The 25,913-nt window shown below is 47.6% G+C and overlaps 1 protein-coding gene across 1 annotated transcript in view; it reads left to right on the forward strand.

Annotated features, from left to right (window-relative positions):
- ATP10A (ATPase phospholipid transporting 10A (putative)) overlaps positions 1-25,913 on the forward strand; it is an 831,750-nt gene that overhangs the window by 555,479 nt on the left and 250,358 nt on the right. The window contains exons 4-5 of the mRNA XM_085622881.1: positions 1,365-1,471; positions 10,734-10,865. Of these exons, the coding sequence (XP_085479007.1) occupies positions 1,365-1,471; positions 10,734-10,865 (239 nt within the window). The remainder of the gene's footprint in view (positions 1-1,364; positions 1,472-10,733; positions 10,866-25,913) is intronic.

Consider the following 25,913-nt stretch of genomic DNA (forward strand, 5'->3'; position numbering starts at 1 on the left):
GAATGTATGGCCCAGAATCACTTGGTTTCCTTTTGAAATTACCAGAAGTAGCATCACACAATTCTCTTTGTAATAAAATACTCTAGCAACATAGTTTGGACTTTACAAACACGAGAAATTCCACCTACATAAGTGTGCATTAAGTAGCTTTAAGTGGATTCCAACCAATCCTGCAAGTGTATAATGCAGCATTATATCCCCAGCCCCTACTCTTACAGAGCGCCTGTTTCTGCAGTTAAAATTGACTTGGTATTGGTTGAAAGTGACGCACTGATTCTTGTTACTTACATATGTAATGCAAAATATGTAGATTACAATAGTTTATCTTTCATGTGTAAGTCTGTTCGCTGTGTATGTATGAAGGCTTCATTTGTTTTGAAATTCATGCATGCGTCTTTATGTATTCACTGACTGAATTCATATTATTTCACATTCTCAAAGTACTTTAAGGGCAGTTTATGCTAACTTCCTTGGAAAGTGTGTAGGGTTGCTTTTGTATTTTAAAACATTTATCTTTGAAATGATAGTTGCTAAATAAATGTAAACAGAAATATTAGTTAAGAAAAGGTGCACATACTTTATTTAACCTCTAAAAACAGGAGCGGCCCTTTTTGATATTTCATATGTATCGCTCATATTTCATGTTTTTCTGCAATAAGGAGTCACAACCTCGATCACTTGCTCCCTCGGCAACAATTATTACATTTTTTCATGTCTCCAGCAGCTGTCTTATCGCGGACAGCATTGCATACAATACTCTACAACGCCAAAACTCGCTCACGATTGGATTGCTTCCGTGTCAGTCTCAGTTGCCTTGCTGTTATTGGTGGATTTCCACCCCCTCTGCACTTGACCGGTCCATTGGAGTGCTTGGGGTTCCCTCCTCGGCAAATTCGTTATGCGTCCTGCTTCAAACAGAGCTTTGCTTGAAGCTAAGAAAACAGTCAATTTTAAGCACAAGTTTGCAGCATTTCAATTCCACCTTGTGGTCACTAGAAACACTGCAACAGAAATGCGGACGATACATCATCAGTTTTGGCAGACAACGAAGACCACTATAAACGAGCATTGTCAATGCCAATCACTCTCCTTTGCCCATAAAGGTAAGCGAGACCGATTGGAATATGCTAATGCTTCTTTTAAGATGTTTTTTTTATTTCGTTAAAAATCTCCACTACATCATTGAGGCACAGTGTCACAGCCAGCTGCTGTTGTTGCCTTTGGGGTTCTTGGGCATGATGCTAGGTCGTCTTTATTCTTGGTGACCCAAGTAATATTTCCCACACTTCAGTGTAATGCCATGTTGCACCTTTATGATATGGGCACTTTGTATTAATGCTGCTTTGTTAATTTTTCTTCTTTAGATTACATAAAAATGGGAAAAGAATGGGACTTCACAAAGAAAACCTCTTGCTTCGTGGATGCACTATCAGAAATACAGAAGAGGTAGCTGGGATAGTTATCTATGCAGGTATGTATTTTTTTCATTTTTAATACTTATACGTCTTCATCCTCCATTCCTTTTTACATATGGGCTTCCATTCCTAGTTGGAGGAGGGTACTAACTGCAGCTTCATAAATTGCCTATTTATGCTTTCACACTTTGTGTCCATCTGGAGGGTTTTCCATTAACATTGTCAGATCCAGAAGTAACTAATGATACCTAATGGCCAATGGAATTTTGTTTTGTTACTTTTTAGGTCTCGCATAGGCAGCGCTTGCGCAGTCTTGTCGATACATGCTGTATTCAGTATTCTGCCCATGTATTTTATTTGCTCCTTTGACTGTCTTTTGGAAATGTTTGTTTGTCATTGGTTAATTTGTTTAATAGTCCATCCTTAGTACCTCCTTTTCTCCTGTTGTAACATCCCATGAGGACTACCCCTGTTACATGTGTTGTTACTCAGTATGTTTTATTTACAGTTTGTGAGCACTATTTTCATAATGACTTTCTCCTAGCTGCTGTTGCAGGCACGACACGCTCTCTCGCTTCCTAACCCGCTCTGTTTTCCTGACTCAGCACGGCGCCTGATCATTGTCGCCACGCTTTAGAATACGTGCCCTCCCCGCTTCATGTCCAGATTCACACTTCATGCTTCGTCAGACTTTCTTATTAGTTGCTTTATCTATAAGCGCGACGACTAAGCCCTGGTCAGCGAGGCATGCCGCACTCTATCTTCAAAGCATTTATAAAGGAACAGTGGTCCCTCACAACATATGTCATAAACCGCATTGAGCACAGAAATACACTGATGTCTATGTTTTTGAAATCCCAATGGAGTTTATAAAAATGTCTTATATCAGAATAAAGCAACCATGAAAGTGGGACAGTATTCAACGAGAAAGGGATCTTTCGAACTCAGGCATTACAACACGTGGCCGAAGTGCAACCAGTAATCCAGCCACAAATATATATATAGCAACACTGCACATCTCTACAATGAATAAATAGACAAGTGTGCGTCAAGTTGCTGAAGTCGACAATGTTTCGAACTCTAACATAATAATGGGCTCATCATCAGGGCACAACAAGTGATGCCTGAGGAAAATGCCTGCATTTTGTGATGGACAAGGCTATGCCCACAGTGGCTGTATTGAAAATCCAGTAAGGCTCGATCTAAATGCCGGTAGCGTATGTATACCATAATAGTTCAAGTTGGCAAGTCTGGGCGATCAATAAAAGGAATTGTAAAGGTTGTTAAAAGACGCTAAGGAATGGCCTGACTTGTGAAATGACTAAATATTCATCTGAATTAAAGATTCAATTGGGTATCAAATTACATAGAGGCCAGAATCAGCCCATGAATGTTTCTGTCTAGCGGAGATGGAATGAATGAAAGTCGCCTCTTAAGGATACCCTCAATGAGACTATGATGGTCACTGATCAAAGCCTTGTTATTGCGCACCAGTGAATAGGCAGGTGGCCAGACGTCACAGACCTGGTGACTCATTTCCAACCACTCCTCCAGATAGGTAATCCAAGAAGATTGATGTTTCTGACAAGCGCATGTTTTTCTCCAACAGCCTAACAATGTGATCTGTAGATGCTGTTTGTTTGTTCATCCTTTAGACACATGCCCTTTGAGACATGGCCAGCGGGATATTGTCAGCAGTTCTGGAAGACATTAGTGCCTTTTTTGACAGTAGAACTAAAAAAAACAAAAAACAACTGATGAGCCATGATGGGTAGGACATGGCCAGATATAGTATACGTGCAAGCCTGGATACTACAGATTGCCTGACGAGAGCAGTAGGTGCTAGAGTTCTTTTTTCGACCCATGGATGAGTTCCATAGGATTCTCCTGCAATGTGCTGGTCTCCCTCATGTATGTGCCTTTTGATGGGTTCCACCATTTCAGTGAAAAGACAGAGTCAGCGTTGGATCATTGTAAGGACAGCAGAGCTTCGGCATGCTCTTTGGAACTGTTGACTCCTGCCAAACAGTTTTTGCATCTCTTCGGATAGTTCAGTGTTCATTCCAGAGCACTGGGGACAGCCTTCTCAACCAATGCAGCCCACTCCCTAATTCATTCGAAGCTGTGGAAGTAGGTCTGGCAGGCAGTGTGCAGGCTAGCAGGGGCATCAGTCCTCCAGTTCCTCTTCCCTGGCGACAACGACTACCAAACAACTTTACCTTACCCTTAGTGGTGCTTGCCACCTGGTGGGGGGCACTCTGAAGGAGGACGGGCCTCAGGCCTATCCTGACTCTCCGGTCTCTACATGCCTTTCTGTGGAAGGATATATTCGACATGCTCACACTGGTCCAAACCCTATTGGCTCTAGGCCAGGGTGATTGATTGGTGTCCCTGGACCTGCAGGAACTGTGTTTTCTTATACCTGTCCTGCAGATGTTATATGAGGTTCAAGGTAACCCAGGAGCATTTTCAGTTTGATATGCTCCCCTTTGGCCTCACCAGCACTCCTCAGAAGTTCATGACAGTGATGGCAGTGGCCACTGCCCATTTTAGGAGATTGGGGATACCAGTACTTCCCATACTTTGAAAACTGGCTGTTGAAAGAAGGTTTGCCACAGTAGGTTGTGGACCACCTCCTAATGACGGTAAACCTCATTACATCATTGGGTTGCTATGAACGAACCAAAACCTTACCTTTCTGGAGGCATCCTTTCATTGGGGCAATCATGTACACGTTGGAGTTCAGGGCTTTCCCTCTGCCACAACAAGTCCAGGACTTTTAGGCTCAAATCCAGATGTTTCAGGCTCAGTCATGCTAAGAGCAGCTGTGAGACTTCATGGTGTCCCCTTCCTTCTTTGTCAGCTATGCCAGGTGGCACCTGTGCTCCCTGCTATGAAATTTGAAGTGCTAGTGAGCACAACATCAAGACAGTCTGGCTGATGCCATTCAGGTCTTGGAGGAGATTTGCAGTGATGGCTGCTTAAATGCAATCAGTCCTGTAACTGGCCCTTCTGTCTTCCCTACCCAGAGCTGATGGTGGGCTGGAGAGGTCATCTGGTGAAGGTGGAGATAAGAGGAATCTTGAGCTGGCTCCACATCAGTCTGCTTGAGTCATAGGTCATTCTTCTGACTCTGAAGCCTTCCTGCAGTCCATCAAGGGTAGGCTAGTTCAGGTTCTCACAGACAAAACCATTGCCATGTGGTTCTGCAATAAGCAGGATGGAATGGGTCATAGGTCCTGGGACTGGAGAGGCTGTGCACCGCTTCAGGTTCTTAGAGTGTCAGGACATGTTCCTGGTCACAAACCATGTAGCATGAACTCTAAATGCTATAACAGATAACCTGAGCAGGCAGCGTCTGGCAGATCACAAGTGGCAACTACATCCAAAGGTGGCACAGGGAGTCTTCCAACAGAGGGGAGAACCATGGCTAAATCTTTTTGGCACCTTCGGGAATGTGTAGTGTCGAATGTTTTGTGTACTAGAGTTTTTTCATTAACACTTGGTAGGCAATTCATTCCAGCAGGAATGGAACATGGTATTCCTGTCCCTGCTGCGAGTTCTGAAAAAGATTGGGAAAGACTGGGCCCAAGTCTCTCTAGTGGTTTCAGATTGGGCCAGGAGAGTGTCGTACCCGGACCTTCTGGGCATGAGCATCTGTCCCCTGACCAGGCTGCCACTCCACGAAGACCTCCTAGCTCAGCAACAGGACAGGGTCCTCCCGCTGAATCTACGCAATCTACACATACATGTGCGGAGCTTGAGCGTTGGCAACTGACTGTGTTTGATCTGCCGCCTGAAGTGGTTGATGTCCTCCTTGTCACCAGGTGCCCTTCCATGAGAACCATTTTTTCCAGGCGCCGGAACATATTTGTGGCCTAGTGGAGCATTCACAAGACTGATTTCATACAGGCAAAGATGTCAGACATCCTTGTGTTTGTTTTATCTTTGTCCCAGCAAAGTCTTTCAGTGGGCATTTGTAAAAGTTATTTGAATTTGAATTTAAAAACATTTATTAAGCGCACGTATACCATGCGGTTTCATGGCGCTTTAAGTGATGCAGTAGCGGTCGGCAGTAGGGCTAGACAGTGTAAGCTTGCTCAAATAACAGGGTTTTAAGATCTTTCTGAAACTGTGTATATGAAGGAGAAGTTCGGAGAGCAGGAGGGAGAGAATTCCAGAAAAGCGGGGCGAGAACAGCAAATTTCGCTCCGCCAGATTTCTTTTTCTTAAAACGAGGAATGGTCAAAAAAGCCCTATGGGCAGAGCGGAGTTCACGACCTGGGAGGTACGGTTTTATGGCGGCGCAAATGAACTCGGGGGCTGTACCTGATCTAGCCTGAAAAGTGAGGCAACCCAGTTTGAAAAGGGCACGCTCCCTCACCGGGAGCCAATGCAAAGCTTTAAGCAGGGGAGTGGCACGATGGTATTTGGGTAAGCCATAGATCAAACGAGCCGCTTGATTCTGAATGAGCTGCAAGCGATGGAACGCATATGCTGGAGCTCCATTGTAAATGATGTTACCATAATCAACTCTCGACAGTACCATGGCCAGCACAATAATTTTTAAAGCAGGAAGGGAAAAAAAGCGGGATGCTTTCCTAATTAGTCTTAGAGAAAAGAAACAAGCAGAAACCACTGAACCCACATGTGAGTGGATAGAGAGTTGTGTGTTAAGAAAAATCCCAAGAGTTTTGACCTTGGAGACAGGAAAAAGGGGGAGCACCAAGTGACAAGGGCCAGTGGGCGGAGGTCCATGGACTGCAACCACCTCCGGTCAGGACAAGCTCAGTCTTGTCCGGATTGAGTTTGAGGTGGTTGCAGTTCATCCAGTCCTGAATGAATGTCATTACAGTCTGAACATTGGAAGCAGATGAGGGGGAGTTGGAGAGATTGAAGATTAGCTGGAGATCATCGGCGTAGTTAAACACCGTGACCTCCATCTGCTGTAACGAAAAAATGAGGGGATAAATGTATAAATTAAATAGAAGTGGGGAAAGTGATGAGCCTTGAGGGACTCCGCACTCCACCTTACGAAAGTCTGCGGTGAAATTGGCCAAATGGACGGCTTGGGCCCTCCCTGTGAGGAAGGACTCAATCCACGAGAAGGCAGGACCTTGAAGGCATTTGTAAAAGTTATGTCTGCCTTTCTACATTTGCCAAACCAACTGGCCTGTTATGATGTTATTTATTAATGTTTTGATATACATGTTTTCTCCCAAATCATTTGTGTTGTCTAAGTGGGACCTTAACTTGGTTTTGAGGTTTCTCATGTGCACCCCTTTCTAACCCATGCATAGCTACTCACTGCATATAATGACCTTAAAGTCCCTGCTCCTCATTGAGATTATGCCATCTTTCTTGGCAGTCATACTGCACCACCTTTTCCCGGACAAGTTGGTGCAGAGAACTCGGGCAGCATTTGTGCCAAAGGTTGTGGCTCCATTCCTCAGTGGCAATGTTCCTGCCCTTGACATACAGTGCCTGCGTTCATAAATGGCTAATGCCTTGAAAGACAGATCTAGTGGGAAGGGCATTTTGCCCACTCAGTCTTGCAAGACTTTTTGGTCTGAGCCCACTCCACAGACCTTTTACCTGATTAAATACTGCTTTGATATCTATTCTAAGGTGAGGAATCTGCAGTTAGAAGTATCCATCAGAAGAACAAATTAATTACCTTTTGATAAGGCTCTTTCTGGTGGAAACTCAATCTAACAGCAGATTTCTTACCTCCCTCCCATCTCTCCTTTCTGTGGAGTATCCCCTTTTTAGGTCGAGGACTACCGGTCTGCCGAAAGGCAGAACCGGAAGTCGGAGATTTAATGACTTGGAGAAGAGGGGCTTGAACCCGCCCCTCTTCTCCCCTGTTCTCCATTGGCTGGCCTCTTAAATGCTGGCCAGCCATTGGAGAAGAGGTCAGTCATTCAGATCAGGCCCCGTCCTTTTCGGATCGGGGGGCGTGTTTTTTGCGAGAAGTCTCAGGGAGGAGACAACAGCAAAACACGCCCCCGAATCCGAAAAGGACGCTGCGTTTCTCCGAGGCATTTCTGCTCTGCCTCGGAGAAAGGCGGTGGTGTCTTCCGGTGCCCTCGGCTTGTTTGTAATCTCGTAGAAAGAAGGAAGAGATTTCTCGTTGAAAATGTAATCTTCCCCGACCTTCGTTTTCCCTTCTCTAAAGTTAAATAATAATAACGGCAGTTCTTGTTATTTTAACCACTGTCAACCAGACATGCGTACTTGTGAGCGTTGCCTTTGCTCGCTTCAACCAATCGAGTGCTAACCAATCGGGTGCCGCTCTACTGTTCATTTATACAAACAGTATAAAAGCAGCGTCGGGAATGGTTTATGTGAATGGCTATGTCTCACTCGAGTTGTGGAGCCTACCTAGTGTGGTGCAGGAAACGCGGGCACGGTGTATTGAAATGGAACGCAGGCGGCAAGGTAAGTTATAGAAAACGTTGTGCTTAGCCAACTCACCTGAATAACACACACAGTAATTAGCTCCTCATCCGGGCGCCAAGCTGTTTGTAGGAGGCGGGTGGGACCGGGGTTAATTGTTTAGCAGCATGGGGAGAGAGGGCAAGAAAGCAGGCTGATGGTGTGGTACCATCATTACAGATGGGAGTGTTAACAAACCGTGCCTTCTATGTGTTAGAAAAATGAGCGAAATTATGTTAATGTAAATCAGTGGAGCCAGGCGGCAGGGACACTGCTGTTTGCATTGCCTTAATGCAGACAAAAAGCTCTTTACGCACCTTTTGATGATTGGCGCCCTGGGCCCAGCTCGCCCTTCGTGTAAGTGTCGGGGAAAAAGTCTCTGGAGAGACTCGTGTTCGGCGGTGGGCTGCGGAAAGGGGTTCGTGCAGGGTCCCTTTCAAGCAGGGCTTTAGTGGGCCGGGTCTAAAAGTCAGGTGCTGAGACGGGTCACTGCCGGCTCTCCATTTTTGTCCTCCCCCACGGGAAAAGAAAACCTCAACTCTGCAACAGTATCACTGGACTTCAAAGAGACTCGTTTTAGTTCTTTCAGTCTCACCATTTTAGAACTGAAGCGTTTTCAATATGCTGTACTACCAAGGCATGATTGTTGCTTTTTGGTGTTAGGCATCTAACCACCATTGACAAAGCTAATAGTACTGGCTTGTTGTAAGTGTATTGTTAGTTGCTGGATTATACATCTGGAAGCAATTTCATAAGTAGCAAAATACCAGTCGGGCGGCACATAATGCTAAGCATAGGTTTTCAGCGTGTGCTTTTACGCCACGCCCATAATCGCATCGGCCACGCCCCTTTTACCCCACCCCCCACCCCACAACCAGTGTTTTCATCCAACTCAAAGCCCAGCCTCCAGCTAATTCTAAGGGCAGTATCTAGGAAGGTACACCTGAAACAGGCTTGGGGCATCAGCCTTAAAAACCTAGCCGCATCCTGGAAAATCATCCTGACGGCAATAGTATACTAAAGTCAGATTATGAGCTATACAAATGTCATATAAAACAATTTCCTGCCCTTCGTCTCGAACCCTTAGGCGTCTCGAGATCTCAGCCAGAGTCGGACTGTTGCATAGGGCAATGAGGCAGTATCTGTTGGGCTGTTGTGACACCCTGCATTTCATCAGTTGGTGGGCCTGACTTATTGGGCTGGTTTTCGTTGTTGATTTCCCTGATATTTAACACAAACGTTCCCTGCAGCAAGCAAAAATGCACGCAGTCTCCCATTCCTTGAAAAATACCCAAGTTCAAAACTGTCTTGATTTGCAAATATGGGCCGCTTTTTTTATTAGCTAACTAGTTCACTAATGTGAATGGGTCACTTTCATTTTTGTGCCCAGGCCAATTTTTTGTCCCCCGTTGGCCAATGGCCTGCAAATGCTGGTCTGAAGCCAACATCTGGTGCCCAGAGGCCCTCCCTGGCCTCCGTGTCTGTCTCTGTCTAGTCTAAAATACAGCTTTGGTCCCAGGATAGAATACTGAACTGGTCAGACAGCGACCTTAAAGACAGGAATGACTAGAGAATGTCAGTGAATGACCGAGAGAGAGAGAGAAACATAGGGAGAGCAAGCTAGGGATGGACATAGAAAGGGCGAGAGAGAAAGGAAAAACAGGGAGAGTGACAAACATATACAGAAAGACACACATAGAAAGAGAGCGAGAGCCAGGGACCGACTCTAAGAGAAAAGAGAGGGAAAAGAGACAGACTGAGATGTAAAACGGAAAAAAGACAGAAATCAAGGACAATGAGAGATAAAGACCGAAAGACAAGTGAGGGAAAGAAAGAAACCGAGTCAAAAACAGACAGAAAGGCAGTAAGATATAGGGAGAGACCATGAGACCGAGGTAGGGAGAGAGAGCAAGCAAAGCAGATGACTATAGACAACAAGCATTTACAATGCAACGGTCTCGGCATTGTTAAAGTTAGAGCTATTGGCATTGCTCATGACAATGCCGTTTCTTTAAATGTTTTAAAAACAAAAACATAAACAAAAATAATGTCATGAGCAATGCCAATAGCTCTAACTTTACCAATGCCGAGACAATTGCATTGTAAATGCTTGTTAACATTTAAAAAGGTCCAAGTTAGTACACAGCAGACTGTTATCAACAATTGTTCACACCCCACAAGGGTGCGTAAAGGCAAAAGACAAGAAATTTCCATCAGCAAACAGGGATGTTGCTTATAGGCAGCACGTGAGAGCATTGCCTTGGAGAAAGATTTCTGTATGCTGTCTCGCGCCTGGGAAATATTGTAAGGTGAGAAATCTACAGATAGATGGTGTGTTCACCAGAAAGAGTGTAACCAAAGGTAATCCACTTGTTTGTTTGGGCCGGGCCAGCTTCTTCCCTAAAAATAGTGATTTATTGGTTTGCTAGGGAGAAGGACCTATGGGGAAGTAGCAGGAGTGGGTATGCATGTGTATGAAGTTTTTTACAGTGCAAACTTAACCAAAGACAGCATAGTGCTCTCTAGGGTCAAACACAAGCATAAAGTTAACAAGTGATATGAGAGGTGGCTGGCCTGTGGACTGTCAAGGAATTGTTATGTTGCGTTCTTTAAAGATCTGCATTTTAACTCTGTCCTAAATTGGAGCCACATTGAAGCAGCCCTGATGGATACTGGTATGTTATTTCAAATCCTGGATGCATCAATGGAAACGGTGGATGGGTGTTGAATCTGGTGGGGCAGCGCATAGGTTTGGGCAGAACAGCATATGTGCTTGCCATGTTCACAGGTGTAATGACAAAGTATTCACCTTCCCAGTTCCAGGGATGACACCCTATGCCTATTATTAATCTGCTATTTTACTTTATTTTGTCTCTGCAGGCCATGAAACCAAAGCACTCTTAAATAATAAGGGACCGCGTTATAAATGCAGCAAACTTGAGAGGCAGATGAATACTGATGTACTTTGGTGTGTACTCATACTTCTAATAATCTGCTGCTTTTCCGCAGTCGGTAAGTTTTTTTTTCCACATAAGGCTGCAACTTTTACTGCATAATTATGGATGTATCTCTTTTGCCACCTAATTTGCATGATTTGTAGATAGCAATAAAATGTGTGTCGCTCAGATGTTTGAAACGATTCCGAACACTACCAGAGAATGTGCCACATAATTTCCTTTAGTTCCACATAATTTAGATGACCTTCCTGCATAATTTCGTCCTCCATACTGCATCATCCTTGTAGCCCTGATAGCGGTAAAACTCTGCAGAGTGGTTTAGGGGCTGTTATTATAATGTTGAAACCCATATTTCACAGTGAACCATAACATATTTTCGATATATATATATTCGATTTTTTTATACCAGTGCATTTTCTGAAAGAAAAGCACTCAAACATTTAACTCAAAAATATATCTCAGACACATAATTTTGTGTGCCAGCGCTACATTTTTCCAAAGGTGTGCGTGTGTTAGGAGACATACATAGCATGCAATTAATGATCTGACGACAGCTGTTAAAGTGTTTGTTGATGACGTCAATCTCACAGCATAATTAAACTGCAAGAAACCTGTGGGACCAGAAGCAGCTAGCAGAAGAAATGTGAAATCTTTATTAAGTTCAGCTTTCCTGCAGCCAATGCCTAGTTATTATAATTTTAATATAGTCTACTGTCGGCCAATGCGGTGCCACATAGCACCTTTCTTTTCAGTTCCAACACCCCACTTTGCACCCAGACACGAGGCGACTAAAGTATAGATTTAATTAACATTTTTTACTCTAGGGAGGCTTAAAATGCGAGATATAAAAGTGCATATGTAATATTTATTCAGCACACAGGCTGCATGCGAGGACTGAACTGGGACCCAAAAGCGGCCTTGGCATATTTTGTCAGAACAGCACTCATATTACGTACAGCAACCCTGACCACTACAACGAAGATTTTTGGGGGTGATGAATTTAGACCAAACTTGTTATATTTGAAGCTGCAATGTCTGTGCTGGGGGATTTACAGAGTCTTACTGGGGAGATAAATACAGTACAGATGAACAGATGAAGAGCTTTTTTATACGGTGCAAACATAGATGTCATTTTTTCAAAGATGCTGGGTTTAGGCACGCCCTCCCCCCCCATCCTCCTCAGCAACACAAGCTGCAGGACTTCCCATCCCAGCCCAGCCCATTAACCCCTTCAGTGCCCGCCCCTTTCTCCGCCCTGTGCCGGCCGTTGCATTAGCGGGCGGGGTCTATGACGAGCTGGACTCGTCATGGGCACAGCGCTACCGCGGCCCATGACGAGTCCAGCTCGTCATGGGCACTGAAGAGGTTAAAGATATACCAGTGTGACACAGTGAGGTAATAGGCTGGATGAGTCCATTGCTGCGCTCTTTAACCCTTTCCGTGCTCATGACGGAACCACTCCGTCATGAGCCACGGGTGCGCTGAGCTAATGACGGAGTGGTTCCATCATGCTGCGGCCGTTGGCGGCCGCTCCGCCCACGCGGCCATAATTCCCCGCCTGTGCGGGCGATTAGCGCAGTGGGCGGAGACGTGACGGAACCACTCCGTCATGAGCACAGCTCACCCGTGACTCGTGACGGAGTGGTTCCGTCACGAGCACAGCGGCACCGCAACTGCCCCCAACCCCCCCCCAGCGCCGCGGCGGAATTCCTGCCGCGGCGAAGGGGTTAAACACTGTACGGCTCAGGTACACTTTGCATGGCATTCTGAATACCTCAGGGTAAAAGGTTCCCCAATAGTTCTCTTTAATAGTGTTCAAAGCACTATGCACACTCACGATGAATAGGCTTCCCCAGCTAATCCAAGGCAAGCAAGCCCGCCCAATGGATTCCCCAGCTAGTGCAAGTCAGGCACGGCCCAGAAGCTTATGCATTCAGCCATTCACAGAGGAAGGGATGCTTTTCAGGAAGGGTGCAGACACGTGGACAGTCACAGCTTGTTCCTATGGGCTGATGGGCTATGCCCCCTCAACCTTTTCCCGGCAGGAAGAGTGTCTGTCAGTCTGGACAAAGGTCAGCCCAGGAAACGCTTTTCTTGTTTAGGTCAGGCGGTAAACAACCTTTACAATGCAACTTTTACAAAGCGATGCCATTACATTGCGGTTTTTATAACGCAAGTCGTTACAACGACTTGCGCTTGATGGCGCTCTAGGACAAGGAATAGTATAATTTACTATCCAACACCTTCCCTACTGTACGTAGACTGGAGTTGGAATAGTAAATTATACTACTCCTAAGTCCAGCGCCCTCCAACGCAAGTCGTTGTAACGACTTGCGTTGTAAAAACCGCGATGTAATGTACCGCGATGTAAATGTATGCGTTGTAACATCATACATCCGGTCAGGCAGCCTATATGTGCATGCTCTTGGCTGCCTGAGCTGAATTTTGGGTATTCCTAAAGTTTGCCAGGCTGAGGATTTCAGACCCTGTGGGCTTGACATCCTCAGCCTGGCAAATGTGTCTCAAGGCTCTCTCCCTTGTGATGAGGGGGACCGTCACTGATTGCCTCGGACCTAGGAGCTTCAGTTTTAACCCCAGACGAGCCCAGCGCCGAGTGACACCTCATCAAAGTGTGGAGTGGGGTGTAGGGTCAGCATTGTCACCGACTCCATCCCATTCTTTGATGAGAGAAAGAAGCAGTCCAAACCCTCCTGGGACCTCCAAGGCATCCCTCTTTAAAGTGAAGGTAAGTTTTATGTGTTTTTTATGTTTGCTGCATGTGTATATGTATGAATGTGTGTGTATTTGTGTGTGTGTTGTAAATAGGTGTCTGTGTGCGCATGTGTGAATGCATGGGTGTGAGTGAGTGTGTCTGTGTGCGTGTTGCCCTCCTCCCCCTCCCTGGTGTAATTACCGGCTGCCACTGCATGTAGATCTCTTTTTCTGAGTGTGTGACGCATTATGAAATGTAAAGGAACAGCAGCGCTGTTCTGAAGTAATGGGGGGCAGTGCTACATTTCCACTACTGGGTGGATGCCGCTATGAATGCATGGAAAAATCAATGTATAAATGGATTGGTAAGCAGATAACTAAATGGATGATAGTGATGTGTGAATGGAGACATTAATGTATGGAGACATTAATGCAGGGATGGAGAGGTGAGTGAATGGGTGGGTGGATGTTAGCGGCCATGAATGCATGCATCAATGAGTGGCGATTGAACGTCTGCTTGGCTTAATTAATGTATCAATAGTTAGATGGATAAGGAGCAGGTGGGTCAGTTAATTCAAGAATGGGTGACAATGAATAAAGGAGTTTAAGTACGTGGAGCAAATAAGTGCTCTTAGTCAGCTCACAAGCGCAAATAGGACGCACCATCAGCAGACACGTGTTATGCACATGCCGGGTAGATAACACTGAATTGTTAGATTATGTTGCTGAGCAAAACTACTTCTTCCCTCCTCCTGTAGGTAGCTTTCTTCTCTCTTGGACCTGTCCAAAGCTGCAGGCTTACAAAGGAATATCCATTCTCATGGTGGGGGGGTAAATAAATGCTTGCTCATATATTTAACATTTTTTTAGACTTCCTTACACAATCCCTGACCCACCCAGACCCCCTACAGCCACCCTGCCTGCATGGTGGCGCTGTTTGTCTAATTATGAGATTTACACAACAACCGTTGTTTAATAATTCACTATATATTAAAAGTGACTAATACCGCCGCCCAAGCCAATCTTAAAGGTTTGGGTGACCTTGAATAGCTTGCACTGTTTCACTTCTAGGAGTGTGAGGTTAGTAGGTGTGTTGATACTTTCATTGGCTGCACTGGCAGGGGCAATGGGTGCCGCAAGCTGGAGTGCCTCCTGATAAAGGACCTGGCGCCCTTTGGAATAGTTTTTTGTTGCATTATTAGTTTTTAGGTCGAGCCTGGTCAGCGCATGTGCTGCTCTGCGGCATGCTGTATTGGAGTATGGAATAGAAGCCCCGCCCACTCTCCGCCCATATTTGTCATTGGCTTGTGTCATTGTCCTTCGTAAATGCTGGCTTCTGATTCGTTAATAGGCTTGTTAGTCCCTCCTTAGTACTGCCTTGTCTATATTTGCAACCTCAAATGAAGTCTGGCCCTTTTACTTTGGTTGTTACATGGTACGTCTTTTTTAGTCTGTAAGCACTGTTTTCTTTAATGAGTTTCTCTTACTGAAGGCACGACATGCTTTCCTGCAAGATTCAGCGTACCATGCCTACCTTCACGTTCCGAGCAGCCTGGAACAATGGCGGCCGCTTCTTTGAATAGGTCTCGCATTTACAAGAGTTTGAGCTATTACCATTGTAAATGACAATGCTTTTTTTATGTGTTAATTAGCAAAACAGATAAATAAAAGGCATTGTCATTTACAATGCCAATAGCTTAAACTCTTGCAAATGCGAGACCTATTGCATTGTAAATGCGTGTTTTAAATGCTGAAGCACAGCAGGACACCAATTACTGCCTGTTGCACCAGCCTCCATATCGTAGACGGTCTGAGCTCCAACTCCTCACCCCTGTCGCATGAGCCTGCGTCCAGCCTGAGAGGGCAGCAGCATGTGCAGTTTGTTGCACAATTTCCCCCTGGCCACCCAACCACCCACTGTCTGCTGGGTGACGGCTATTGTGAGCAGGGACACTGCTGGCCATCACAGTCCCAGGTTCAGGGCTGTGACCCCAGACTTCCAAATTACTCACATAACCCCGGGAGCTGGTGAGAAAGTTTGGCCTGGTGGTGGTGCCACGATAGAGGCCTGCCTGGCCCTTAGCAGCAAAACATGACCACACCTTCTGAGCTTTCTAGAGAAATGCTCGGTGCCTATTAGGGCGAGTTGGGAGCTGAGAGCCACCATGTTTGCTAGTGCTATTTTCCTTTTTCAATATGAAAAGAAGATGGACATATTACATTACTTTATGCAGGGATGTTCTTGCATGAACGTTGTAGCTTCGCATTTTGTGTGCTAGATATTCTTACGGAAAAGTTTTTAAAGCTATTCATGGTTTAATTGGTGCAATGGATTCCAACGTCTGTGGCAGCAAGTGTAAATTACAAAGCTATGGCCCAGATGTACTAAACGTGTTTACATTTACAAATTCTTTGATTCGGAGTTTGTGACAGCAAAATGTTGCTAGCCATGAACTAATTCCATTTTAGGCGTGGTTCAGGAGACCACTGCCAACTTTCACAGAAACATTCTGAAAAAAAAACAGAAAACAGGCTGCTTTTTATAAAAACCAAATACTTTGAGACCAGTCACAGACATGGTGCCCTGCTGACCTTTGTGGCCAATCGGACTGAGTCACAATTCACGATCTACTCAAGGAATATTAATTAGGTAGGTTAGATTGCGATTCAGTCCTGTTTTTTATTTTATGAACTGACCTGTCGGTACATAAGGTGGTTCCAAAACTATGTTTCTGATTACATAAAGACTGATCAGGTTGAGGGGCCCCGCAGCAGCAACTGGCTCCAGCAGCTAGCCTAGGTAATCCGCCCAACGCTTCCAAACTTTGAAATGTTTCTGCGGGCACCCTCTTGCCGTGAAAATGGAGAGTTCCAAACCCATGCAAAAATCCTGTCCCTTCTTCCATACCGATACTGAGGGTGGCGCTGGTGCCTTCCATGCTCTAGCAATGTCTCTCTTCGCCAGAGTAAACCCTAGCAACATAAGATGGCATTTATAAATATTGCCCCCAATCCTATCCATGACATGTAAGAGCACTAGGTTCGGTGAGTGTGGCAGGTCCCAGCCCAACACCTCAGTGAGGCACGTCACAACTCCTCTCCAGAACCGTGCCAAGGAATGACAGTGCCAAACTGTATGTATCAGGGCCCCTTCCTCCCTTTCGCATCTAAGACACACAGGGGAGGCCACCAGACCCACCCTCCACAAACGAACCTGTGTAAAGTAGACCCGATGAAGATATTTAGACTGGCTGAAGCGCAAACATACTGCTATGGCCGCACCCCGCGGGGAGGCCAGGGCCTCCGTCCAGTCTTCCTCATCGAGTGAACCAATATCTCCCTCCCAGGCCCCTCTAAGCTTCTGCAGTGTGGGGGAGCAGTGAGTAACCAGGGATTGGTAGATCTTGGATATCTTGTGATCTTGAAGGTCCGCCATAAATACCTTCAATTGTATCGGGCTGAACTCCGCCAGGGACTCCAAGCCCACCAGACTAGGGGAGAGGGTGTGTCGAAACTGGAGATATTTTAGAATTGGGTTTTCGGCATTTGGAAATCTTTTTGTAGTTCCTGAAAGGACTTCAGTATCGGCCCCCGCATAACGTCTCCCAGGGTAGAGATACCAATGCTGTCCCATCCGCGAAACCCAGGCAGAGTAGCCAGTTGGGGCAAACGATCATTATTCCATAAAGGGGTTTCCTGTGTCAGCATATTCCACCACCCCATCCTCCGCAAGGCCTGTCGTCAAATTTGGAAAACTACCTGAGTCCCTGACGGCAGGGAGTTGCGTATCGGTGCAGAGTACAGATTCGTGTGCAGGGAGAGATCCCCCATAAGACGCCGTTCATCAGCATATGCAGGGTCGTCTCTACCCCCATACCACCATTCATTCAAGACGAGCAACTGTGAGGCCATGTAGTATGACAATAGGTCGGAGGTCGCCAGCCCCCCACAATACGTGGAGAGGAAGCATGTCGGCAAGGCGACTCTTACCGCTCCCCCTGCCCATAGAAATTGACCCAAGGCAGCATTAACCTACCGGAACCATCTAGGGGTGATTCTGCAATTGATACAATAATCGGGGGAGCAAAACCATCTTAAATATGGCTGATCTACCATATATAGATAATAGCATATGAGACCATGTCTTAAGATCATCCCACACACGTTCCCAGACCGAGACCAGCTTCCGTTCCCATGACACAGTAGGCGAGTCTGACAAGAATACCCCGAGATACTTCATCCCGCCGGTAACCACCCGAACCGACGAAGCCCAGGAGCCAAGACCCGATGCGTCCCCGAGAATCTATAAGGTAGACTTGCGGGAGTTCAAGTAGAGACCCCATGACTCCCCAAAAATCTGCATAATGCGGAGCAGCCACGGCCCAGTCCGATCCACGTCAGTGAGAAAAAATAAAACGTCGTCAGCATATAAAGCAATGCGATCCGACAACCCGTGCGCCTATTCAATGCCAGTCACTTGCGCATAAACGCACACCCAGGCGGCCAAAGGTTCAACCGCCAGTGCAAACAAGTAGGGAGACAGAGGGCAGCCCTGTCGAGTACCCCGTCCAATAGAAAAGGTGAAGGAGGTAGAACCGGCGACACGTACCGTCGCAGTGAGATCAGTGTAGAGTAGAGTTAGATAGGACAAAAAACGCTGTCCAAGACTCAACCAGCGTAGCAGTGCAAATAAATACACCCAGCTAAGGGAGTCAAATGCCCTGTCCATATCTGCCAGCAAGAGCGCCGCCCATTCACCCAGCCCTCTGATGGTCCCAATAGCTACCTGTGCTTGTCGTATATTATGTTGAGTTGCCCTCTGGGGCATAAACCCGGCCTTATCCGGGTGCACCAAGGTAGTAGTATGGAACCGCAGGTGGTTGGCCAGTGCCTTGGCCAATATTTTAGCCTCGACGTTCAAGAGAGAAATGGGACGATACGAGGCATGCTGGTCTGGGGGTCTGCCAGGTTTATGAAACACCACCACCTCCGCGTGTCTCCAGTCGCGAGGAAGACAGCCCCAGTCGCGCAATTCTTCCACCACACCAAGGAAATGGGGTCCGAGCTGCAGAAAATATTTCTTAAAACATTCACAGGGAAACCCGTTCGGCCCCAGAGCCTTACCCGAATTAAGGTCCCCCAGGGCTGCACCCAATTCCTCCTCTTCTGTAAGCGGGAGATCCAGCTCCGCACTCGCCTCATCGGACAGAGCCCGAGGCGGGAGATCATACATCAAACGGTCCATCACGTCTTCGTGGAGACATTCCCTGGGGGCGTACAGCTCCGCAAAATAGGCAGAGAAGCTTTCAGCAATGTCAGTGGAGTCCGTAAGGAGCACTCCATTCGGGCCCTCTATCCCGGGGAGGGGCTGGGAATGGAACATCCCCTGACACAATCGGTGGAGCATCTTGCTAGATTTATCCCCCCATTGGTACACCCTACTGCGCGTCACCAGCCACGTAAGGCGGGCCTCATCCATAAGAAGAGCAGCACAATTCTGTTGCGCCAGCAACAATTGTTGACGGACTCGATTGCCTCTGGCACCCCTACTACGATGATCTAGGTCAGCAATATTGGCCTCTGCTTGTAGCTGACCCTCACTCCAAGTCCTGCGGGCTGCCGCTCAAAAGGAGATGTCGACACCCCGTAAAGTGGTCTTCAATGCCTCCCACAGAGGTTCGGCCCCAGAAACCAAACCCACATTAAGTGTCAGGTATTGATCGAGGGCACTCTCCATATGCTCCCTGTAGTCTTCCTTCTGGAGGTTCCACATCGAGAGGCGCCAGCAGAAGGGCTGTTTCGCCCAACCCATCTGTATCGTAAGAGCAATCAGAGAATGATCATAGAGACCCAGCGAAAGGATATCCACCTCTACCACCCTACCGGCCACCGCCCGGGGAACGGACAAATAATCGAGGCAAGAGTAGGCATCATGTACCACCAAGAAATGAGTGTATCCCTGAACATTGCCATGTAACCAGCGGCATGGGTCCGCCCAGTCGAGCCCCGACACCAGCAAGGAAAGTTTTGTGGCATGGCGAGCAGCTACACCTCCCCCAGGCCTCCAACGACCCCAGGACACATCCATCACGTCATTCCAGTCCCGTCCAACCACGGACAGGCCATCAGGCATATCCGCCCATAATGACAGAAGCCGCTCTACTAGGCCACATGAAAGCGGAGGTGTGGCACAGACACAGCCCAGCACCACTGGTTCCTCCCTGAGCATGCCCTGCAGGAACAGGTACCGCCCCTGAGTGTCCGCCCACGTCTTGATATGTGTGTTTGGAACTCGATGGTGAATCAAAACCGCCACACCCCATGACCCCCTCACAAACCCCGAATGGAACACCTGAGCGTAACCATAACGTCGGAGACAAAGCACCTTCGAACCCATAAGGTGTGTTTCTTGCAACATGAGTATGTCGGCATGGGCCCTTTCAGCCTGCTGAAGAATGGCCCCTCATTTGATTTTATCCAGTACCCCCCTGACATTCCAGCTTACTATTCTGAGAGTCCCTGGAGATACCCGGGCACTATTAGGGGGGCAGCCATGAAAAACCCTGGTAGGATACGCTGGTGCGAAAGAAAGTATGCGGTGCATTCATAGAGGCCTAACCATACTGAAGCAAAGTGCAACATAATGACAAAAACAAAAACAACCCAACGACCCCCCCAACCTATACTTCAATAACGATGAAGCATCTGTCACGGTGGGTGCAGTCCGCAGACCCCAACGGGGGGGTCCCGGCACACCTCGATCAATGGATCCCCAACTTACAGCCAAATGTCAGCAGGCACCCTCTCCATCGGAGAAGATCCAACAGAGAAGCTGGCCCTTACATGGGCTCCTCTGATCAAAGTTACAGTGTCCATGTTACACAGGACCACAATCTCCCCTTTCAATTAGGAGGCTGATGTAGTGTGCCGGGTAGCCGATCCGGCCCGGGAGTATTCACAATTGTTGCCGGACACGATTGCCTCTGGCACCCCTACTACGATGATCTAGGTCAGCAATATTGGCCTCTGCTTGTAGCAGACCCTCACTCCAAGTCCTGCGGGCTGCCGCTCAAAAGGAGATGTCGACACCCCGTAAAGTGGTCTTCAATGCCTCCCACAGAGGTTCGGCCCCAGAAACCAAACCCACATTAAGTGTCAGGTATTGATCGAGGGCACTCTCCATATGCTCCCTGTAGTCTTCCTTCTGGAGGTTCCACATCGAGAGGCGCCAGCAGAAGGGCTGTTTCGCCCAACCCATCTGTATCGTAAGAGCAATCAGAGAATGATCATAGAGACCCAGCGAAAGGATATCCACCTCTACCACCCTACCGGCCACCGCCCGGGGAACGGACAAATAATCGAGGCAAGAGTAGGCATCATGTACCACCAAGAAATGAGTGTATCCCTGAACATTGCCATGTAACCAGCGCCATGGGTCCGCCCAGTCGAGCCCCGACACCAGCAAGGAAAGTTTTGTGGCATGGCGAGCAGCTACACCTCCCCCAGGCCTCCAACGACCCCAGGACACATCCATCACGTCATTCCAGTCCCGTCCAACCACGGACAGGCCATCAGGCATATCCGCCCATAATGACAGAAGCCGCTCTACTAGGCCACATGAAAGCGGAGGTGTGGCACAGACACAGCCCAGCACCACTGGTTCCTCCCTGAGCATGCCCTGCAGGAACAGGTACCGCCCCTGAGTGTCCGCCCACGTCTTGATATGTGTGTTTGGAACTCGATGGTGAATCAAAACCGCCACACCCCATGACCCCCTCACAAACCCCGAATGGAACACCTGAGCGTAACCATAACGTCGGAGACAAAGCACCTTCGAACCCATAAGGTGTGTTTCTTGCAACATGAGTATGTCGGCATGGGCCCTTTTAGCCTGCTGAAGAATGGCCCCTCATTTGATTTTATCCAGTACCCCCCTGACATTCCAGCTTACTATTCTGAGAGTCCCTGGAGATACCCGGGCACTATTAGGTGGGGCAGCCATGAATAACCCTGGTAGGATACGCTGGTGCGAAAGAAAGTATGCGGTGCATTCATAGAGGCCTAACCATACTGAAGCAAAGTGCAACATAATGACAAAAACAAAAACAATCCAACGACCCCCCCACCCTATACTTCAATAACGATGGAGCATCTGTCATAGTGGGTGCAGTCCGCAGACCCCAACGGGGGGTCCCGGCACACCTCGATCAATGGATCCCCAACTTACAGCCAAATGTCAGCAGGCACCCTCTCCATCGGAGAAGATCCAACAGAGAAGCTGGCCCTTACATGGGCTCCTCTGATCAAAGTTACAGTGTCCAAGTTACACAGGACCACAATCTCCCCATTCAATTAGGAGGCCGATGTAGTGTGCCGGGTAGCCGATCCGGCCCGAGAGGATTCACTGCAGTATTGGGATCGACGTCTGGATCTGGAGCGCCTGTGGCCCTTAAGCTTCGATTGAGGCTGCTTACGAGCTGCCGAGCTGGATGAAGAGTCTGATTCCCGCTGAGGTGGCGTGTGGGGACACAACCTCACCATCTCATCTGTCCACTGAAACACCTACGGCGAGTCAAAAAAGTGAGTGCGAGATCAGTACACCACCCGCAACCAGGCCAGATACAGGAGAGCATATGGGAGTTTAAGATCACGAAGACGAGCTTTGGCAGCCAAAAATAACTGTCTCCGTTGCTGGACCACCTTTGTGTAGTCTGGAAAGATCAGTATGCGTGCATTATCAAAGAGCAAAGGCTCCTTGGCCCTGGCCTGTTTAAGGATGACATCACAATCATGATAGTTCAGTAACTTTGTGATGACCGGATGGGCCCCAAGCGAAGGCGTCTGCATCAGAGCCCTATGGGCACGCTCCACTACAAAGCAGCAGGACAAGGACTCCAGCCACTGAGTAAGAAACCGCTCCATATCCCCCCTCACACCCCTCCGGGAAGCCCACAAAGCAGAGGTTGTTGCGCCAGGCCCTCCCCTCGGCATCCTCCACTCGTGCCGCAAGGCCCTGCTGGGTTGTCTCAAGGGTGGTCACCCGCTTCTGTAGAGTGGCAACATCATCTTCCACTCCAGAGATCCGTGTTTCAGCCTCCGTGATGCGAGGCACAGCATTCTGCAGATCTTGCCGGAGGAGCATGAGATCGGAGCCGACCGCCCCGATTTTGGCATCTAGGACATCCCTGGACTGTGTGATAGCAGCCATGAGTGCAGCATTATCCGGCATGTTGGGCGCAGCCCCCTGCGCCCCTCCAGGCGCCGCAGCAGAGGCCTCTGGGCCCGTGTATTTGTCGAGTGTGCTCTGTTTGGCCGAGCCCCCACCCGTCTTATCCCTCGTCATGGCAGCCGCTGAGCCCTTCTATTCCCACGCGACTTGGCACTGATTCTTCAAGCCGCTGTGTCAGATGACTGCGGGCCCGACCGCGTAAGGGATAGGAGAAGCACACTCCCTCATGCGTATTGGGCCGATACAGCCCCCAAGTCCAGAGGATGAGCAAGGCGGAGAGAGGCCACAGAGACGTAGACATGGGGCCTGCGCGACCCGACCTGGCTGCTGACCGAATGACCACCAGTAGACTGACGGGAAGGAACAACGGAATGTGGGGGGCCCCCGAGGACCACCAATGTTAGACCAACTGAAGCCAAGAGCCACTGCTCACTGCAGAGGGGCCACGCTGCCTCGACAAAGCCCCCTACACCATCTCAAGGTTGATTATGGCCACCACCAACAGCGATCACAGTCAGGGAGCCAAGGGATCACTAATGCACTCCCAGGGCCCCCTCATGCGTCCACCTCCGGCCTCCAGGAAATGCGGTATTGGCCAATGACCGCTGAGAGCCCCAGCCGTCCCACAGGCCGCCGACTCGCGCGACCCGATATGGCCACCGGAGCGAGTGCGTGGCCCTAAAAGTATAGAGCAGAGGGCGGCACTCTGAGCGGACCCCACACCAGCCCAGGGCAATGTAACGGGGACCCCAGGGACGTCGCACTCCACTCTCCTGCTGCCGCTCCAGGCCACAGCGCAATTCAGCCTCTCACAGCCGCACCCCGGGCCGCCGCCGCGGCTCTCCACACTGAAATGCAGGGCCAGAACGGGGAGCAGATCGTGGCCCCCATACGCGCCCCTCTCGGGACACAGTCTGAGTACAGGAGACGGATCGGAGGACAGGATAAGTGCAGGATAAGTGCTTAGGCTGGACGGAGCTCACCTAACACACGTCCGTCATCACGGCTTGCCAGGCCACGCCCCCCAAAGTGTGCTTTTTAGGTTTCTCCTTAGTCTTGTTTTTGGCCTCATTGGTTATACGCAGTGTAACAAATGCCCTCCTCGGTTGGCCTGTGGACACCATATTTATGGTCACAACAACTGTTTCTATTGCATGTCACACTCTTGAGCATGACCCTGATGCCACAACAGCTGGATCCCTGACATGCTCTGTGCTCCCAGCAGCTACATACATAATAAGGAGAAGCTAGTCTGGTCAAAATTTATATTTGTGCTGCGAAGGATTAGCCCTGATTCTTTCCATTGCCAATACTCCCCTAGGTTTTTAATACCCTGTCTCCAACGATGGGCCAGAACTTCTCTTCTAGTGTCTTACAATAACACGTTTGGATGGGAGCTATTGCTCATAGATGAACTTACAGCTGCTCTTATCCATTTAATACTCTTGAAATGGTGTAAGCTCCAGAATCCCAAATGCAGAATCCTCCCGGATAGGGAACTCCACAACCTCCCTAATAGCTGACAATACATCCTTCCAAAATAAGTGAAGTTTAGAGCATGACCCTTACACATGAATTGATGTGCATTCCTCTACAAACTGTCTCCAACATAGCCCAGAAGTACACAGGAACCCTTTCTTAATTTGACATCAGAAATCAGCATGACATAACATTACCAACATTTTCCCATGCTTTTTTCATTTCAAGTCTACTCCTTCTAGTATTTTCATAGTCGTTCGCACATCTCTATTTGGGCTTACCTATCCAAAAGCTCCTCCTATCTCTACATTTATTTCCATCTTGGATCCACAATCAGTGTTTTAAGGATTCTAAATATACTAGCCACCAACCATCTTTATCTCACTAGTAGGTAGAGATGAAGGACTCAAAAGCGGTCCTTTTTCTGGTGACTGACATTCAATCGAGGGATGCATGATAAGCTTTATCTGCCACTACCTGAACCTCCACTGTACTAAAAACATTAAAAGGTGTGTATATGCCTCAAAGGATTTACTTACCGGTGAAATTTGTTGGTTAAAATGTATCAGAGGTAATGGTTAAGGAAAGATACGAGTTTTGGTTTGGACAGTTTAAGTACTTTATTCCCTAACTGTATTGTTGCACATCTACCACATGCATTCTCTATCAGAAATACCATATGGCTTGTGCCAAGCTACCAAGTGTAAGCAGAGTGGGAGCTTAGTCACAGATCACATAATGACTCTGATCTCTCTCTTCTGTAACCAGCCATCCAGTTCCTTATAGTGATGGCTCTGTCTATGACAGAAATAGAGCACACATAATTTAAGTTGAGTGACACAAGTGGGGCATAACATTTCCCTCTCATTCTTTAATAAGTCATGATTCCGCCCCACATTCTGATAAACATGCATTTTATACCAAGCCAATGAGGTTAAAATAGAGGATTGACTATCTTCGGAGTGCTGTCAATAGGCGAAAAATAAAATTCTTAAAGATTAAGCTAGACCAAGCAATCAAGCTTTGCAACAGAATGTGCACCGAACTTAGCTGAGTCTACATCAGAAAGTTGTCAAACTGGACATCGGGGATTTGGAGTGGTAGTTGAGACTTCCTGAAAAGATGAGCAAAAGGAGACCAGAAGCTTGGTTTAGTTCATTAATGCTACTGTTTATTCCTTATAGGGGTAGAAGTTAGAAACCATCTATAAATCAGTCCTCTTGTAAAGATAGGATAAAAGATCGAGGCAGAGAGCATTTATGACCTTGATAAGGAGCCAACCCTGAAGAAAAGATCTAAGACCCTTACCTCTGAACACTTCCTGTAGGAAACTTCATAAAAATGTGGTTCATTTAAGTGTAAGTCCCGGTCATCTTTCTCTGGCCGGTAGACCAAAAGTATGATTAGTGGGTCTGTCACCCAAATAAAAGTGAGTTACACAACTGCAGAAATTACATCTGCCAAGACGTCTAATGAAGATACTCCTGCAGCACCGATTCATGACACCGCCAGCCATACTTGACAGAAGATCCTGCAAAATGATAAGATTCAGGGAAGAATTCACTGGAAGTTGTAGGAAAGTAAGGAACCAGTCCTGAGTCCTCTGGTAGGGTGCAACCAAGAACAAAGTCCCTTGGAAAGACATGACACTAGCCAAGAGATGGAGAATTATTGAAAAAGATG

The sequence above is a fragment of the Triturus cristatus genome, chromosome 8, assembly GCF_964204655.1.
Source record: "Triturus cristatus chromosome 8, aTriCri1.1, whole genome shotgun sequence".
NCBI lineage: Eukaryota > Metazoa > Chordata > Amphibia > Caudata > Salamandridae > Triturus > Triturus cristatus.